We start from the raw sequence: 15,917 nt of genomic DNA on the forward strand, positions 1-15,917 counted from the left end.
GAGTTGGGATTTTTACTCTTTGGGGCTTTTCTTCCCTCCTGGGCTGGTACTTTGCACAGGAGGAGCTGGCAGGTCTGGCCCGTGATGGAAGGTGTCACAGTGCTCCTGAGTGTGGGGTTGCTGCTCGGTGGCATAAGCTATTGTTGTCATTGTCACTATCAGCAGGCCTGATCGGGGTCAGCAAGCCAACGTGAGAGCTGTTGTATAACCCTGTAATAAAAAGACAGTCCTTGTCCCAGAGCACACTCGGGCTGGTTTTCTGACAAGCTGTAACAGGTTCTGCAGCGGCACCTTTTCTGTTGCTAAATAAAGAACTTCTGTCTTGCACAGCCTAAACCCATTGCTGAAAGATTGAAAGGAAAATGAACTAATAGGACAAAGGGGCTGTGTACAAATGTTTTTTAAACATTTGTTTGTTTTGATCTTAGTTGCAAGTAATTCACATGGAGTGAAGTGCGTGGACACACAGAAGAAAATCAGTACTCAATACTGATCAGTACTTTAGAAAGGACAACTGTTTCAGACCAAACTGAATGCAAAAAAAATCAGAATCATCCAGATAAGATTACTGTGCCAGAAATCACATTTTTATTAGTACATAAAACACATGTCACTTGACAATGAGTATCTGCAGCATGGAGTGAAATAACCCTCCAGCAGTGAAGTCAATATTTAAATCAATATCTCTGGTAAGGAAAATATCTTACTCATTGATATAGATTGGATTTTTTTTTCCTTATGAACCTTTCAGGAGGTAAACAGCTTATTTCTGTTGTAAAAGCAACTAAACAGTATTGCCAAACAGGTCTAATCTTTCCTAGAATTCAATAGCATGGTCCTCTGAAATTATTAATGTTGTTATAAATGCCATTTGACCTTTATGTCAGGGATGTATTTCCTTTTCATAAAAGGCACCTACATTATTTTGGGCCTGCTGTGCTGCATGTAAACACAGTAACTTCAGTGGGAGCTTAGGGCACTGTGGGATGATTTTTTACATTATGTAGGTACCTAATGATTCAGCTACTCAAGGCTAAAATCCATAAAAGATGTTAGTGCCTTCACGTTAATTGCTGCAACAACCTCCATCCACTCTGGCAAAGCTGTGCAGCTTTTCAGAAAGGCTCACAGATTGCTGGGACCACAAACGAGCTCAGAGCATCATCACCTGGGCAAAGGGACCCCCAGGTCCTCCTCCCCGGGTCTGTGCTGTGCTTTGCACTGCAGAGACATTAGAGATGGTGAAATATTCAGTCCTGGAAGCAGTGTGTTGTTCCCTCCTAGTTTCCTGCTTTAATCACTTGTTTCACAAAGTCGGGCTTACTTGTTTCTTCTCCCTGTGACCCTGTGATTCTTTGGTCCCTTTCTGCCACTGGGAAAAACAAAACCAAACCAAACAAACAAACAAAAACAAAAACAACAAAACAAACAAACAAAAATAAACATCAGAGGAGGGGTAGGAATGACCCCATCCCACAGCCTGGTGGCCACACACTTTTTTAGAGAGAAGGTAGCCCTGACTTTGCACATCTTTGGAAGGAGGCAAGTGTTAAGCGCCGATTTCCCACCTCTAGGGGAGACAGCCAACCTGTGGGTTTTCCTGTGACAGATGGGAACTGACACCACCATGAGGACGCCTCGCAAAGGAAGCGGGGCTGGGCGGTTCTGCGGGAGCCCGAGGTGCGGGGGAAGCCCGTGTGCCTCCCGAACCATTCCCGGCTGTCCCGGGACACCTGCCCACTGCGGGATGGCTCTGGCAGGCACAGAAACAGCGGCACGGCGCCTGGGGAGCTCCTCTGCTGGGCTGGATGATCCACAGTGACGCGTTTGGATATGGATACCTACGCTCTGCTTCAGGCTCCTAAAATCATTGGCTTGTCCAGGACCTTACAAAGTCACCCAGGCACATGGGTTCTATTAAAATTAATAGTCTAACACTTGCAAATGTTTTGAAAGGCTATTAGATGCCTCTCTGCCTCTGAAAAAGTTGTCCTTCAATGCCTTGCCAGACTGAGTCCTTAGAGGTGGTAGATTGGATGCATTCTTCAGATAATGGGAATAACTACTGGAAAGGATTCTTTAAAAGGTTCCTAGAAGCTGTTGTTATATAATATAAAAGCCAAATTAATTCAGATCACAGAAAAAAAAAATCAAAATTCTTTCCCCCAGGTTATAATCCCTCTACAGAAATATCTTCCTTTTTCTTAAAAACCTCAACCAATCAATAGAACGTAACTCTATAAAAGTAAATTACGTTTCCAGCTTTGATTATTCAACAGGACAGGGTAGAGTTTTAAACCATCAAATGTGCTTCCTTTTCTCCTGCTTGATGGTTTTAAACTTCTTAAGACTTTTAATGCAAGTACCAGGACAGGGCAGCACAAAGTATGTTTTAAATGTGCTCTTAAAATCTCCACATGGAGGTTGCTGAAAGAGTTGAGATCTTTGAACCTCGGTAGGGTGGTGCTGGATAAGAGCTGTGCCTCTCTGGCAGCTCTTCTGTCCAATATGATTGATAGAAAGAAAGCTGCATTCGTTTTTACGGGATTAGTTTTTGTCTGAGACAACAGACTGCATCCCCCAAGGTCTTTACTCAAAAAGAACAACCTGGAAAACTTCCTAAATTTTGTTTTTAAACTTTTGTCCAGCATTGCTTTTGCCCCCGTTGAAGGTATGGCATGCTTTGGTGAAAAGAGAAGGAAAGCTATTCAGTGAGGTAAGGAGTGACTGATTTAACCAACCCATACTGAGAATAAACCCTATCAGAGGAACGAATCAGAGCTGAAGCTAAAACCAGCCTCCACCTCGCAGCCTTTCCTGTAATTCAGCATGAATCAGAACTTGCATCTGCCAGAGTTTGCACTGAGCTCTCAGCAGACTCGGCTATTACACCTCCTGGAGGTGCAACTGCGTGTGACACCAGGAGAATTTGATGCTGGCTGAGAGCAAAGGGTTTTCTGACTCAGGAGAGCCAGATTCTGCCCTGGCAGGGTCGATGTGACATGTGATCACTGCTCCCAGAGTCTGCTGGTTGCTGTGAATGAAGGACCAAGGGAATTCCCATCCCAGCAGCATGCATGAACATGGGGCTGAAGACCAGCTGATGTGAGCTGGGATGGCTCTGCTGGCTCTGAGGGGTACCTGACACTCACTTTTAACTTCTGATTGGAGAATTAAGAGGAAGCGTGGGATGTTATACCCATGGCACTACCAATTCAGAGAAGGATGGAAGGGAACTGGCAAAGTGTGCATCAGAGACACACCAATAGTACCTCTATTGCCACAGAATCTGAGAGAGAAGTATATGAATGGAGCTTTGCAATGTTTCTAGAAATGCATGGCATTTGTCATGGCAAGTCTTGCTGGACCCAGGTAGCCAGGGCCACATGGGGCTGGAAAGAAAAGGAAGTTACAGCTGGGTGGCAGCTGCTTGGATGAGAATTTCCTCATGGGATAAAGTGGTTGGAAGGTTTTCCCTTTCAACCTTCACACCAACCCAGTGGAAAGGGCAGGTGGGGTAAGACCAAGGGCCTGAGTGAGATAGAAACACATCACAGTGGTTTACACTAGAGCCAGCCTATGTTTCTCTGATCCATCCTTTCTAAGGGACCTGCAGTGTTTTAGGAGGGCTCCACACCCTCTCTGTAAACTCAGACCTACAGCCTTATTTCCATCAGGGTGCTCCTTGAGGGCTGACAGCCAGGAAACCCTGATGAATCCCTGATTTAGCACTGACTTACAATGTTGAGCCTGGGAGGGCACAAATAGTTAATCTTAAAAGCAACCTGGCAGGAGTGGGGTTTGGGAACTGAATCACCAAATTTACACAGTGGTGTTTAAACTGAGCAGGACATTAGCTGATACTCAGTGGGCAAACTTAATGGCCAACATCACTCCATCAGCTTTTTCCCATGAAAAACCTGCACCCTAGGTGCTACCAAGTGCTAATTTGTTAAGAAAGCCTTAATTGAGTGACAGTTAATTATTGACAGATTTGAACTACTTTATCTCTCAATCAAAACCTGGCTCTGGACCAGGCAGCAAGCAATTTACAGCCACAAAGGTAAATCTGGCCACGTGCAAGCTTATGCTGAAGCCTTATGGTTCTCCCTCCCCCACCCTAAATTTCATCTAAATTTTCTCTCTGAAGGAGCCGATGATCCCCTGGTGATCACCAGCCCACGTCAAGGTGGTTACCCTGCTTAACCCCTCTTGGCACAGAGTGGGAATTACCAAAGGGACATCCATCTGGAGCTGCCTGAGATAAGAGGTGTCCAGTGTTAATAAACAGGCTTCCTCTACACCTCAGCAGGGCCTTCCTTTTCTAAACAGCCTTCCTTTAATGTTGTAAAATGTTTTTTTCCATTTACTCAACCATCATGCCTTTGCCGGTGGGGGAGGGCCAAGGGAAAGAGTGAAGGGTTGGAGGAGGGAAGAGAGAAAGAATGAGAAGAGAAGAGAAGAGAAGAGAAGAGAAGAGAAGAGAAGAGAAGAGAAGAGAAGAGAAGAGAAGAGAAGAGAAGAGAAGAGAAGAGAAGAGAAGAGAAGAGAAGAGAAGAGAAGAGAAGAGAAGAGAAGAGAAGAGAAGAGAAGAGAAGAGAAGAGAAGAGAAGAGAAGAGAAGAAGAAAAAGAAGACTCAGCATATGTTTCTAAATCGTTGAGACACCTGCTTTTGAAATCAAATTGCTAATGCTAACATTTCTCCCAGATTAGCTATATTTCTAGACAACCTAACACAAACAGTTAAAATAAGAAAAAAAGAGAGAAGAGAAAAGAAAAGAAAAGAAAAGAAAAGAAAAGAAAAGAAAAGAAAAGAAAAAAAAAGAAAAGAAAAGAAAAGAAAAGAAAAGAAAAGAAAAGAAAAGAAAAGAAAAGAAAAGAAAAGAAAAGAAAAGAAAAGAAAAGAAAAGAAAAGAAAAGAAAAGAAAAGAAAAGAAAAGACAGAGAAAGTAATGAGAAAGAAATAAAGGAAAAATATTTAAAAAGAAAAAAGAGAAAGAATGCAAAAGAAAATGAAAGAGTGAAAGAAAGAGTGAGAGGGAAGGAAAATTAATATATTACAGAAGTAGTAATCACAGCAGTATCACAGTCATTCACTACAATATGTCTAAACATTCATAAATGTTTTATGCATCCTAAAATGCCATGTACAAGGGATATGGCATCCCACTGAGGTTAATGAATGAATGAGTTGCCCTTGAAGGTTAATTTGCACAAACAAAAGGTCAAGGGACATCTTCAAAACAAAATATTGATTAAAGCAAGTTAAATGTTTTGACTTGAAGGAGACATGAAGGATTAAAAAGCAAAATAAAGCAGTATGGATAAGAAAGGAACAGGAAAGAAAAAAACATCACCCCCAGACACAAAGGAAATGGTAGAAAACATATCTGAATCAGCTAGTCATCTGCTAACAAGCTGTAAAGATTTCCAATGACAAGTTGTCACATTAGTTTAGTGAAACTGAAGCAGCACTTATCCCTTTTCCTGTGCTTAATCTCTCAGCGAGCTGCACAGAAACATGCTACCATGTTTAATAGGATTAGTTTAGTTCACTTTCTCCTCTCTGGAGGTTGTGACTTTTTTTCCCCTTTTAATTATTTTATTTTTTAACAGTTCTATTTCCTTCAATTCCAGGTTCTTGAATTAAATTTCACTCTGCTGAATCACCTAGGTTGCATTCATTCCCCAAGTTAAAGACATTGTCCTCCAAAGGTTTCCCTCTTGAAATGAGGAGCCAGGCAAAGGAAAGCAAGGAAAGGCTCTAAATTCAGCAATTACACACATCGGGCACACGGTTATTTTTCTCACAGAGACTGATGATGCATTGTTGATATCAGCATAGGTTTTTAGAATTCACATCAGCAGAAGAGCAGAATCAGGCCTTTGTGGTCGTGGGGTGCTCTTTTTATGCCCAAGAATACTTGGACCTTTCCCACCTCTGAAAAAAAAAAAAAAAAAAGAAAAGAAAAAATAAAGTAAAAAAGAAAACCTGATATGTATTCGTAGCCCTGTTCCCTCATTTAGTTGGAACAGGCACAGCAAGGAAAATGATCAAAGAAAAGGCAGTTTCAACAATATACCCCTGTCACTTCCAATTTTGTTGTCAGACTCCAAAGGGGCAGAGGAATCACCCATGGTTATGGGCACACTGCAGAAGTTTTCCCAAGTTTCTTGCATCATTGATTTGTTTTTTTTTTCCTTTAAAGAAAAAAAAAAAAAAACAAAAAAAAAAAAGAAATTGAATGCAAGCACAAAAAAGCATCAGCTTGCAGCAAAACATTTCAGAGGCACCAAAATTTTGACAATGTTTTTTTGAACACAGAACTGACAACCCTCATATCTGGACGACAAGTAGTATTTTGACCTGAAGTTTGTGACACACACCCCATTAAGCAGAGCAGAAGAGAACCCACAAGTCTGAGCACACCCAGCTTTTGTATCCAAACTTTTTGAACATTGATTACTTTTCGTTTGAATCCGAACCACTCATAACTTAGAAAATAAACAGTGCAACTACCTCATAATCTAGAAATAGCCAAGAAGAAAACTAGTGCCAACCTTATAGCCTATTAATTACTAGGAAAAAGACCAGGGACTTCTACAGGAGTTTGCAGACAGACTGGAATCTATGACAGGTCACTAGCAGGGACCACATTGCCGGTGCTCAGGGCTGGGGGCAGCAAGCTATGGAAACAGCCCCACAACCACACACACCAGCCAGAGGCTGCCCTGCCACTGCCCAAGCCACCAGGCCCCAGAGAAGGCACCAGGGGAGGCTTTGCTCCCTACAGATCCTGAACATGAGCTGCTGGCATGGACCCCTTCTGAGGGATTAAATTCTTGAAGGGAAAAAAGCTTTTCTTCCAACTCTAAAATTTGGGTGGTGGGTGGTGGATTACTTTTAATGCTGACTTTCGAATCACATCAGCTTGCATTCCTTAAGAGGCTGGCTGCCTATCCTCCAGGATTAAGAGGGTCTGGAGCACCCCGTGCCCGAGATGGTGTGGGGGGGGGGGGGGGGGGGTAGGTAGTGTGAATTTAATTCCAGTTGTGCTTACTGGTGTGGCAGATCACAGGGTCCCTGTGTTTAGACTTGGAAAAGTTCTAGGACACGGCGCTGGAGGAAAGTAACCTGCAAGCAGCTGCGGAAAGGAGGCAGCAGGGCCGGAGGATAGGTGGAAGCCTGCGCACAAGCCTGGGGCCAGACTGGCTGCCACTGCTCTGCCATGTGACCCTGGGGACATCTCTTCACTCCCAGAGCCTCAGTTTCTCTATTGGGTAAATTAACAGTGGTTGAAGTTAAGGTGAGCCCCGGTGGTGAGAAGCACCGTCTCAGAGGCAGCTATTTACTTATTTATTTGCATTTATACGCTTCGGCTTCTTCTCTACGAGTATCTCGGTGTCCTTTAAAACAAAAAAAGCAAACAAAACAAAAGAAAAAAAAAAAAAAATGAAAGAGTCCAAGCGAGACATTCCCCTGCCAAATTTAGCCTATCTCCCCCTGCGTCCAGACACACTTCTTCACCCTTGTCTCGCAGCCCCTGCAGCACTTAGAGCTACACCGGCAGGCTGAGCGTGTCACCCCGGCCAGCCGAGTCTGGGCAGAGCCCGCGGGGCCCCGGCCCGGTCCCGGTCCGGCGGTGCCTCCCCTCCGCGCCCGCGGAGCGCAGCGCAGCCCGGCCGCTCCCTCGGGCCGCCCCAGCCCCGCCGCTCCCCGGCGGCAGAGAGCCCGGTGCTTCTGTTCCGAAAGGTGTCCCGTTAAAATAATTCTCGGCAAAGCCGTCTCGGCACTTTCGCGGGCCTGGAGGGCGCCACGGGCACCGGGCACCGAAGCGGGGCCGCCCAGCTCCCGGAACGCGGGAGCAAAGCGGCGGCAGTGCGGCGTCCCGGGATGCGCCCCGTTACACCCGGGATTCGCGGTCACTCACAGCGCAGGGCTGGAGCGCCGGGCCTCGGCAGGCGGCACGGCACGGCAGGGCTTTTGCAGTGTTCCCGGCGAGGAGTGGCTCCATCAGAGCCCGTGCTGCGAGCCCCGACGGGCCAGGCGCCGCCGCCGAGGGTTTCACCTCGCATAAGAGCCGGGCACCAGGGCGAGGGCAGCCGGCCGCATCTCCTCGCCATCCCGGCACCGGCAGGGACATGTAATTTTTTAACTCGGAACAGCTCCGGCAGTGGCATCAGTCGGTCCCGAGCCATTTCTTAGTGACCAGTTGCGGGCGGCTCCTGGCGTTACTCACGCACCCGCTTAGTGACCCGCTCCCCGCCGCGGAGGCAGCGCGGGGCCGTCCCCGGCACAGAGGAGCCGGCGCGGGGCACACGCGTTTCGCCCCCGCGGGCAAGGCAGGGCAGGGCCAAACTTTTTGGCACGGAGGGCAGCCCTCTCAGCGCAGCGCAGCTCGCTGTCCGCACCAGGCGTGGGGCAGGGCGCCGCGGCTCCCCTCTAGCGCGAAGCGGGACCAGCGGCGGCACCGGCAGCAGGGCGAGCAGGGGTGAGGTGCGGCCCGGCTGGCACAGAGTGGCAGCGCAAGTTTTGGTGCCCTGCCCTGGCTGCCCTCGTCCCATAGGGGCTCTCCCCTCCGCTCGGGACTCCCCCTCCCGCCGTCCGAGGGGCGGGCACGGGCGGACGGGCCCGGCGAGGCAGCGCCGTCCTTACCTGTCGCCGAGCGCCCTGCCGCGCTCCGCTGCCTCCCGGCCGTCCGCAGGACGCTATTCCCTCTCCCCGATGTATTCCCCGCTCTCCGCAAGCCTGAGGCTGTTTCCCCTCATCCAGCCTCGCCTCCCCGCCGGCAGTGGCCGGGCAAATCTCCGCAGCAGCCGGGGCGGGGTGCGGGTGCTCCCTGTCCCGCGCCGCGGAAAGCCGCGGTCAGGTGGGACAGAGCGCGCCCGGCAGGTTTCGGTCCGGATCGCAGCCCAGACCTGCCGAGACCAACTTCTGTGGGTTTTTTATCTCCCGGGTTTTGGTTTTATCTTAACCCCCCCAAGCTTTCCACTAGAGCCGTCCGGGAGCGGGATGGGATAGGGTTAAGCTGACCTAAACTTGGGTCGTGCTGCGCAGGGGGCCGGGGCCGCCAGCACCGAAGACCCGTGTGTCAGTACCACCGGTTGTTCCACGCGCCGCAACCTGATGCTCGATTTCGTGTTTATTTCCTGCCTCCCACGTGGAAAATGCCCGCGCGGCTCCTGCTGACAGCCCCGCGACGCGCGGTTGAGCCGCTGCCGCTGGTCTGCGGCGAGGGACGGCGCGCCCCGGGCTGGGCGGCCGCGGGCCCGTGTCTCCTAAAGTTTGTGACCCGCGTGGGGCGGCAGCGCCCGCAAACGCGGGTTCGCTCCCCCGCCCGATGCTTTACGCGTGAAAGAGGCGCACTCTGGGGCCCCGACACCGCTCTGCCGAAGCCTTCTCGCGTGGAAAACTTTACCGCACGGGGCACCGCAGAGCAGCCCCCGCCCACGCGGGGGTGACTCTCCCCAAAGTTTGTCACCCACCCCTCTCTCTCCACGCGGGGCGGCTGTTGTCCGCCCCTTGCCGGTGCGCGGCAGAGGTGAGCGGGGCGCCCCGTCGGGCCGCTTCTGCCGGCGCTCCCGCCCCGCGTCCGTCCGTCCGTCCGTCCGTCCCCGCCGCAGGTGCGCGGCCGCCGCCACCTTCCCGCGGGGGCGGGGCGGGGCGACCCTCACCCCCCCGCGCTCCCCTCTCCTCTCTCCCCGCTCCTGCCAAGTTCTCCCCGTCCCCCCCGTCCGTCCCAAGGAGCCTCCCGATTGGGCGCCGGGCCGGGCCCACGTCACTCCGAGTGTGACGTCTAGTCTTCCTGTTTCCTTCAGCTGTGTCTTAAAGTAAATCTTGTGGCGGTGCGGAGCGCTGCTCGGCTCGGCCAGCCCAGCCCAGCCCAGCCCAGCCCTGCCCCGCGCCGCTCCCGCCGCCCCCGCTCCGCTCCGCGCCGCTCCGCTCGTGGCCCGCAGCCCCGCGGCCGCTGCCCGCCCGCACTCCCGCCCGCGCTCGCCCTCCCCGGCGCGATTATCATATTCATCAGCGGCGGGGCTGCCGGCTACGCGCGCGTGTCCGCGTGTGCGTGTGTGCGTGTGCGGGGCGCGGGTGGTGAGCGCGTGTGTGTGTGCGTGTGTGTGTGTGCATGTGCGTGTGCGTGTCGCCCTTTCTCTCTGGTTCCACCGGCAAAAAAAAAAAAAGCGAGGCTCAGTTTCGTCGCCTTTGCACCGAGTAAGTACCCGCTCCCCCTCCGCGCCCCCTCCGTCCCTCCCCGCTTTCTCGGCCTTTTCAGGTCTTTCGGGTTTTTAAAATTTTTAGTTTTGTTTTTTTTTTTTTACCCCTAAATTCGCACTTGCTTGGGCTGCTCTAAATGGTCCGGGGGGAGGGGGGCGGTGATGAAATCCCCAGCAAAATATTGATCACCGTTATCAAACCTGTGCTTCTTTTTCCAGGGGGCAAAATTGCAGTGACTTTATTAGCTGAGTAGTTTTAATTCCCCGGTAGATAAAGCGGTAAGGATTTGTGAGCGGTAAGGAGCCCGATGGAGCGCTCACCGTAGCCTGCCCAGGGCTGGAGAGTAAGTGACCTGCTCGTTGTTAGGTGATCCTCCCCCCCTTCCCTTTCGCTCTCTCGCTGCCACCTTTTGTGGAACGCTCTTTATTTTATTCCGTGGGTTGGAGGGCAGTTTTGCGGGGAAGGAAAACGCAGCGAGTATTTGGCTTCTTGTTGTTGTTCCGAGCTTCTTCTCCCACCGTCCCCGCCGAAGTTCCCCATCCCCGCTTTAAACTCCTGCTCCGCTCCTCCGAGCCTCCTCTTTGTCCTGTTTATTATAGCTGCCTTGCTTTTTGTCTCTTCCAATTTGCCTGTCATTTGCATGTCGCTACTTCTCCTTTTTAACCCGAGCTGGGAAGGACAGGGACTTTTTATTCTTACTCTTCTTACCCTTGCGATTACTTTTTCATTTCCAAGCGTGGGACGAGCTGCGAATCGTGGAAATGTATAGAAAATGGGATTTGAGTGGTAGGTAGAGAGCACATGAGAAGAGATCAAATGCAAGTCGCGGGATAAGAGCCTTGATCTGGGAAAAGATTAGGATTATTGGTACTTTCTGTTTGTTTGGTTGTTGTTTGTTGATTTTTTTTTCCTCCGGGGGGGATTTAATTCTTTCTTAGCCGTTGATGGAGATCTTTCTTGGCTTTTTCGATTTTCCGTTTAGCGGGTGAGTGACCCGGCTCACTTTGCCATGTGTTTGCAGGGAGTTAAAGCGCAGGAGGGAGCGGTGTTGGGGGGCGTGGGGCCTGCGCGGAGGGGGCGCGCAGGGCAGCGCTGGGGGGGCGCGGAGATCGCGGGGCCCGGCAGGAGCGGGCGGCCCGACGGGGGGCACGGCTCCCCGGCACCGGGCACTCCGCGGGAGCGGAGCGGGGCCCGCGGCTCTTTGCGGAGAGACGGAAAGTTGCGCGGACCCCCCGCGGTCGCTGCGCGGCGTCTGGCGGGGCAGGGCAGGGCGGCGGGGCCGGGGCAGGTGCGCGCCGGGCGGGGCGGCCGCGCAGCGGGACGCGGGGGGTCCCGGCCGCCGCCTCCCTGCGCCGGGAGAGCCGGGGCGGCGGGGTCAGCTGCGGGATCGGTGTCCGCGGGCCGTGCGGGAGGCGGGATGGAGCTCCCCGAGGGGCCAGCGTCGCGTTCGTGCGGTTGCGCCCCGGCCGCGGAAGAGCAGGTACGCGAGATATTAACTCAATGTCTTTGACGAAGTAGGGGATTTCAGTCAGGGCTGACAAGGGACGCGGCTGCAGACTAGAGGTGCCCTTGAATGCCGGGCAAAAGTTGCCAGGACAAGCTTTGGAAAGCCGTTAGTTTCCCACAGGTCCCGAGCGCTCAGCAGACCTTGTGGTGTTTCTGGCTCTATAGCGGGTGTCACCCCAAACCCACCATCCGGGGCTGGGGACGGGTGGGAGCACGTGGAACGCATCCACGCATCTGTGGCCATTGCCTGGTGGCAGAAGGTGCTGTGTTGTTGAGCGCAGGGTACAGAAACGTGTTTGTGTCACCGCGAGGTGTAAAAGCTCAGATTATTTGTCACTTCCATCGCCTGTAGAGGTTTGGCAATATGCAGGATGAATTATACGGTGGCACTTTCCTTAGCCGTAGATTTGCATGTGGTACAATATCCTTTATGTCTTCTCGCAGTTTTTCTCTGAGCTGCCGTCAATCACATAAAGTTTACAACCACTGCAGCCCGTTTTGCATTTATTTTATGTGCTTTTTGTCCAGACCTTACCTTTAGCGGTGATATCACATACTGTGAAATATTTATTAATACTCAAGGGTAGACAGACTATCAACATTTCAGGAGTTGAACTGTGATAAAAAGTACAATGTATACACTTTTCACTAACAGCTCCCTATTAAATTATTCTGTAGAGTATCCTGCATTCGCTGAATGGCACTGTCAGTATATACACTTAACATCCCTGCCAGCTGAACTCTGAGGCCTCTCAGTTTATATAACTTATCTCTTTTATGATTGCTTGATAAATTGAGATATTCGTAAGAATGGACACATTTTCAAATTGAAAAGTTTAATTTGATTCAGGGCAGAATTGTAAATACTGCAATTTGTAGTCTCTAAATAGTGATTTATTCTGACTCAAAGTGCAGCCTAACTGCTAAATTAAGTAATTTAAGAATTGTGATGTAATGACATTGCGTAGCGTGGAAAAATAGTAGATTGGAAAACTTGGGCTGAATTTATAGTAGGAGTGCTGAGAACCTTTCAGTATTGTTTCTGCACAGAGACCATGTGAGTTATTTTCTTCATCATCAGTGAAATAATAAGGACCAAACTGGTTTGTGAGGAGGAAAATATTTTCAGTTTTCTACTTTAAGGAGCTTGATTTCTTTTTCTCATTCAAAAGATGTGTTTCCTCAAGCAGTGCCGAGCACGGCTGTGTGATGGAGGGCCCTGCATCTCCCCAGTTTAAAGGCCTGAACTAATGAGATGCTGAATCCCTCCTGTTACTGAGCTCTGTAGTTGATGGGAATTGAGGATGTTTGGCATTCATAGGAATTGCTGAATACCTTGCTCTATTGGGCCCTGGGTATCACCAGGTTCGTAAAACAAGGGGTGCTTTTTTCTTTAAGACTAAAGAGCGAGAGGCATCATTTTGAAGTAAATTAGGCACTGATTTTTGCTGCTGCTTATTCTTATGGAGGAATCCTATTAAAGGAGTTTTTTACTGCCCAAATAGTTCTTCATCCTTTCTGCCTTGTTTCAAATTCCTTGATAGACATCTCGGCTAAGGGAGTTGGATACCTTTTCTCCCCAGAAAACTTGTGTTAGAACTGTACAAAAAGGCAGTACTTTCTCCCAAGAAAACTTGTGTCAGAGCTGTACAAAAAGGTAGCACTTTCTCATTAGTGGCTGATGTGATTTTAGCATTGAACAGATATGGTGAACAGATGTCATCTGTTCTTCAAATTTTAGCTGTGGTTTTGTGCATGAAATGCTGTTGACTAGAATAATTTTCATCCTGTGCTTCCTGGCTGATTCTGGCAATGCCATGCCCTGTGTAGTGTGTTAGAGTGAAAGATCTAAATATTTCTATTAGCAGAAGCATGTTGAATTTCTTGTGTGGTATTGGCATAATGGGCTGACATGAAGCAGGCAGACGCTGGACCAGCAAAAGTAGTCGGCTTGTGAAAAGATGGAAACAATTTCAGCTGTATAAACTGATATCTCCTTGAATTCATCCAGGCATATCCATCAAGTTTAGCACTTTTCTGCTGTGTATTTAATGGCTGTTTAGGTTAGGCTAGCGTTCTTCAAAGGGGCTGATGAGGGCGAGTTTGAATTTACATCTCCTTTGCATCCTGTAGGTGTTTGAATTAATCTAGGAGAGAACGATCAGGCATCTTTCTAGATCAAGATGAGTTAACAAAATTGATTACAAAAATTGATTTATTCATAGTGAATATGGTTAAATACCTGATATCGTGCTCATTTTGACAGACCATTCTAGCCAAAGGTTTGGTAACAGTAACTCTTGGAGACTTAGAAATTAATCTGTTTCCATTTTAAATGTCAATGCATATCAAATGGATATGAAATAAACCCATGTCTGTAGCTGCTGTGCTGTTGAGAGTTTATTCATAGCTACATTGTAATCATATCCCCTCAAACAAAAAATTTGAAAGTAAATTTGTAAATAAAATACTACTGCTGTGTTTATGGATGGATGTAGAAAGTGCTGAGGCCCTTGGTAGGATTTTTAATTCCATCGGCATGGAAAACGTTTGCTTTCTTGGTTTTTTGGTGTGAGTTGAGGCTTGAGATGTGGCCGGCGAATTTAACCTAAACTACACTTGGCATCTGAGGAGTATCAAAGGCAATGCGTAAACCAAATTTAACCTTCACAAATTTAAAACTCTGTAATTCAGAAAGGAATGGTGCTTCTGGAGATTTCTACGTTGATCTTGACAACCAAAGCCTATCTTGCCAGCTCTGTTTTTCTGGAGAGCTGTACAGAGACTTCAGATGGATAAAATAGAGTTTTGAGGCAATGTGCAGCCAAAGTGCTGGGGCTGTGCAAAGGACGCATACTTCCTAATTATTTCTCCCCCTCCCCAAGATTTCCTTATTTATTCAGTTCTAATCTAATCAGTCTTGAATTCTCCCTGTCGTGGCTGGGATTTTGCATCCCGCTCTACGTGCCATTCCATTCCCCTTGAGGTGCAAATTGGTTTTGGTCCTCGGAGAATGAAATATTAACTGGCCATTCAATACCCATTCTGTTTTGTCCGGCTAAAGTAGAACTATTTCTCATATTTAAGCCGAAAGGCACGTAAGCCTTAAAGCTGGCAGTCTGTAGGCTCAGGATAACACCAGGGCAAATGGGAGATGTTGCTTAATACCCAGGTTAAGTGTACGATAACTCGGATGCTTTCAGCTCCTGTTGAGGGAAGGAGGGGACGTGGCTCTGGAGCACCTCCTGCCACATGTTTGCAGTGGCAGAAATGGGCTTGGAGCAGCGGCTGGTGCGGGGGCTAGGGGAGGGAAATGGACACTGGGGAGGAAGGATGCATGGCAATGACCTTCCAACCTGGCGCAGGACAGCCTATTTCCTGAGCTGCTGACTCAAGGGTACAGCAAGCCCTCCCCATGTGTGTCCTTGGTTGGGATTGGGCAAGAGAGAGGGAAACAGTGGTCAGGCACCTCGAATTTTCTGGGAAACGTGCAAAACTTGTAACCTGACATGAGGTTTTTGGTGTGAGTCTGGGAATGTATTGCTGGCTCTCAATCAAGCAGAAAAGGAAGGAAAAGCGTGAAGGTTTTCAGTGTTGGTGGGTTTTGTTTGTGGTTTATTTTCTTTTATGATTGGCAAGTACTATCTTTATGGTGGGTGCCTTCAGAATCTCTTAGGTGAAATAAGCAGGAGCTCTTTCAGTTGTCTTTCAATTAGTTTATATCACTTTCAAATGAACACCACTGGACTGAAAGGTCAAACCCTGCCCTGGCTTATTCTGTGCCAGTGTCACCTTCATAAAAGCCCTGGTGATGGTCACCCCTTTCCACCCCCTGAGGACTTGGCCAGTTCTTTATGAAACAACCCTTCTGATATTCCTCAGGTTCTGAGGTTTTTTTGGTGATGGTCTAATTGTAAGGCCTCTGCCTTACAATTGTAAGGATTCTGCCCCCTGAAAAGCTCCATTTGCATCAGTTGGGAGAAAGCAGGAGACAGTGTTTCACATGCTGCCAAGCAGGGCCTGACCTACCCCTCACACCTAACAGGATTTTGGTATCCCTGGGCTCCAGGGGCGTTGCTTGCAGGGTGGGATGCTCCTTAGTGTGCTGGTGGCAGAATTGGGCCCCTGTAACAGAAATCCTTGTTATTTTATGACTACCATCATGAGGTAGCCAAACTTAACTCGCATAATGTA

The 15,917-nt window shown here is 49.1% G+C and overlaps 2 protein-coding genes across 8 annotated transcripts in view; one reads left to right on the forward strand and one right to left on the reverse strand.

Annotated features, from left to right (window-relative positions):
- Positions 1–670: 670 nt before the first annotated feature.
- LOC306798735 (uncharacterized protein) lies at positions 671–11,949 on the reverse strand (the record flags this gene model as incomplete). Its single annotated transcript, XM_079298935.1, has 6 exons — positions 671–1,372; positions 3,414–3,531; positions 6,085–6,202; positions 9,488–9,820; positions 11,540–11,785; positions 11,899–11,949. The coding sequence occupies 6 exons, from the start codon at positions 11,947–11,949 to the stop codon at positions 1,321–1,323; spliced, it is 918 nt and encodes a 305-aa protein (XP_079155061.1). The 3' UTR covers positions 671–1,320.
- Positions 9,821–15,917, forward strand: part of PROX1 (prospero homeobox 1) — a 49,763-nt gene continuing 43,666 nt past the window's right edge. Inside the window, exons 1-2 of one of the 7 annotated variants that reach the window (XM_079297540.1) lie at positions 9,821–10,214; positions 10,436–10,560. The gene's annotated coding sequence lies outside the window, so the exon portion shown is untranslated. Of the gene's footprint in view, positions 10,215–10,435; positions 10,561–10,611; positions 11,004–11,561; positions 11,698–15,917 lie in introns of those variants that run through there. The other 6 variants (XM_079297541.1, XM_079297545.1, XM_079297542.1 and 3 more) reach the window with 6 other exon arrangements.

The sequence above is a fragment of the Erithacus rubecula genome (genome assembly GCF_903797595.1).
Source record: "Erithacus rubecula genome assembly, chromosome: 2".
NCBI lineage: Eukaryota > Metazoa > Chordata > Aves > Passeriformes > Muscicapidae > Erithacus > Erithacus rubecula.